At 48.9% G+C, this 1,204-nt stretch overlaps 1 protein-coding gene across 1 annotated transcript; it reads left to right on the top strand.

The window, feature by feature from the left end:
- Positions 1-6: 6 nt before the first annotated feature.
- LOC107682816 (nucleotide-binding oligomerization domain-containing protein 1-like) lies at positions 7-1,198 on the top strand (the record flags this gene model as incomplete). Its single annotated transcript, XM_016478947.1, has 1 exon — positions 7-1,198. A coding segment is annotated over one exon (1,192 nt), but the record flags the coding sequence as incomplete, so codon positions are not given.
- Positions 1,199-1,204: the final 6 nt, after the last annotated feature.

Below are 1,204 nucleotides of genomic sequence, written 5' to 3'. Positions count from 1 at the left end.
GACCAGGGAGTCTTCAACCCGCAGGCCGAGACCATCTTCATCACCGGCGACGCTGGCGTGGGCAAATCCATCGTTCTTCAGAAGCTGCAGAATCTGTGGTCCAGAAGAGAGCTAAAGACTCGCGCCAAGTTCTTCTTCAAGTTCAGATGCAGGATGTTTAGTGCCTTCAAGGAGACCGACGAGATCTCGCTGAAGGATCTGATCTTTAAACACAACTGCTATCCAGACGGCGACCTCGACAACGAGGTCTTCACCTACATCTTGCGATTCCCAGAGACGGTGCTTTTCACCTTTGACGGATACGATGAAATCCAAACGGATTTTGATTTGGATAACGTGCCGGAAACGGTTTCCCCGGAGGAAAAGACTCATCCACTTTTGCTTCTCATGAACTTGCTTTGCGGAAAATTGCTCAAAGGTTCCCGGAAGATTCTGACTGCACGAAGTGGCACCGAAGTCCAAAGCAGAGTGATCTGGAAGAAGGTCTATTTGAAGGGATTTTCACCTGAACACCTGAAGAGATACATGGCTTTGCATTTCCCAGAGAAGGAACACAAGACAATGGTGACCGATCAACTAGACGCCAATCCTCACCTCTGCGGTCTTTGCTCCATCCCGTTGTTCAGTTGGATCATCCTCAAGAGCTTCAAGCATCTTCATTCGGTATATGACAACTTTGAGTTGCCGGATTCTTGCATTACGCTCACAAACGTCTTCTTGCTTCTTTCCGAGGTCTTTCTTGGACACTCGACTGCACGTCCTGGTCTTTTAAAACGGAGTACGAGGTGTCCAGTGGAGACCTTTAAAGCTGGTGAGCAGAAGCTTGCAGCTTTCGCTCGACTGGCCTTGCATGGTCTCGAACGGGGAGGACTTGTGTTCAGTATGGAGGAAGTGACATCCTGTGGATTAGAAGATGAAGTCCTTCAGTTTGGGTTTCTGAGGCCGGCTTCTCATTACGATGGATGCGGAGGTTCTGCGACCTTCGAGTTTCTCCACGAGACCCTCCAGGCCTTCTTAGCGGCGTTTTCATTGGTGCTGGACTCCAAAATCACTCCCGAATCTATTCTAAGTTTCTTCTCCAAATGCGAATACAAGAGGTCGTCGCATCTCTCCTGCTTGCCTTGCTTGGGAAAGTCGAGACCTAGAGATAAAGATCCTTTCCAAACCAACTTCCAGTTCACCAATTTATTCTTATGCGGCCTCT

The sequence above is a fragment of the Sinocyclocheilus anshuiensis genome, unplaced genomic scaffold, assembly GCF_001515605.1.
Source record: "Sinocyclocheilus anshuiensis isolate Anshui unplaced genomic scaffold, SAMN03320099.WGS_v1.1 C32626088, whole genome shotgun sequence".
NCBI classification, from domain to species: domain Eukaryota; kingdom Metazoa; phylum Chordata; class Actinopteri; order Cypriniformes; family Cyprinidae; genus Sinocyclocheilus; species Sinocyclocheilus anshuiensis.
The sequence above is the reverse complement of the archived record's forward strand: the minus strand, read 5'-3'. Positions and strand labels throughout refer to the sequence as shown.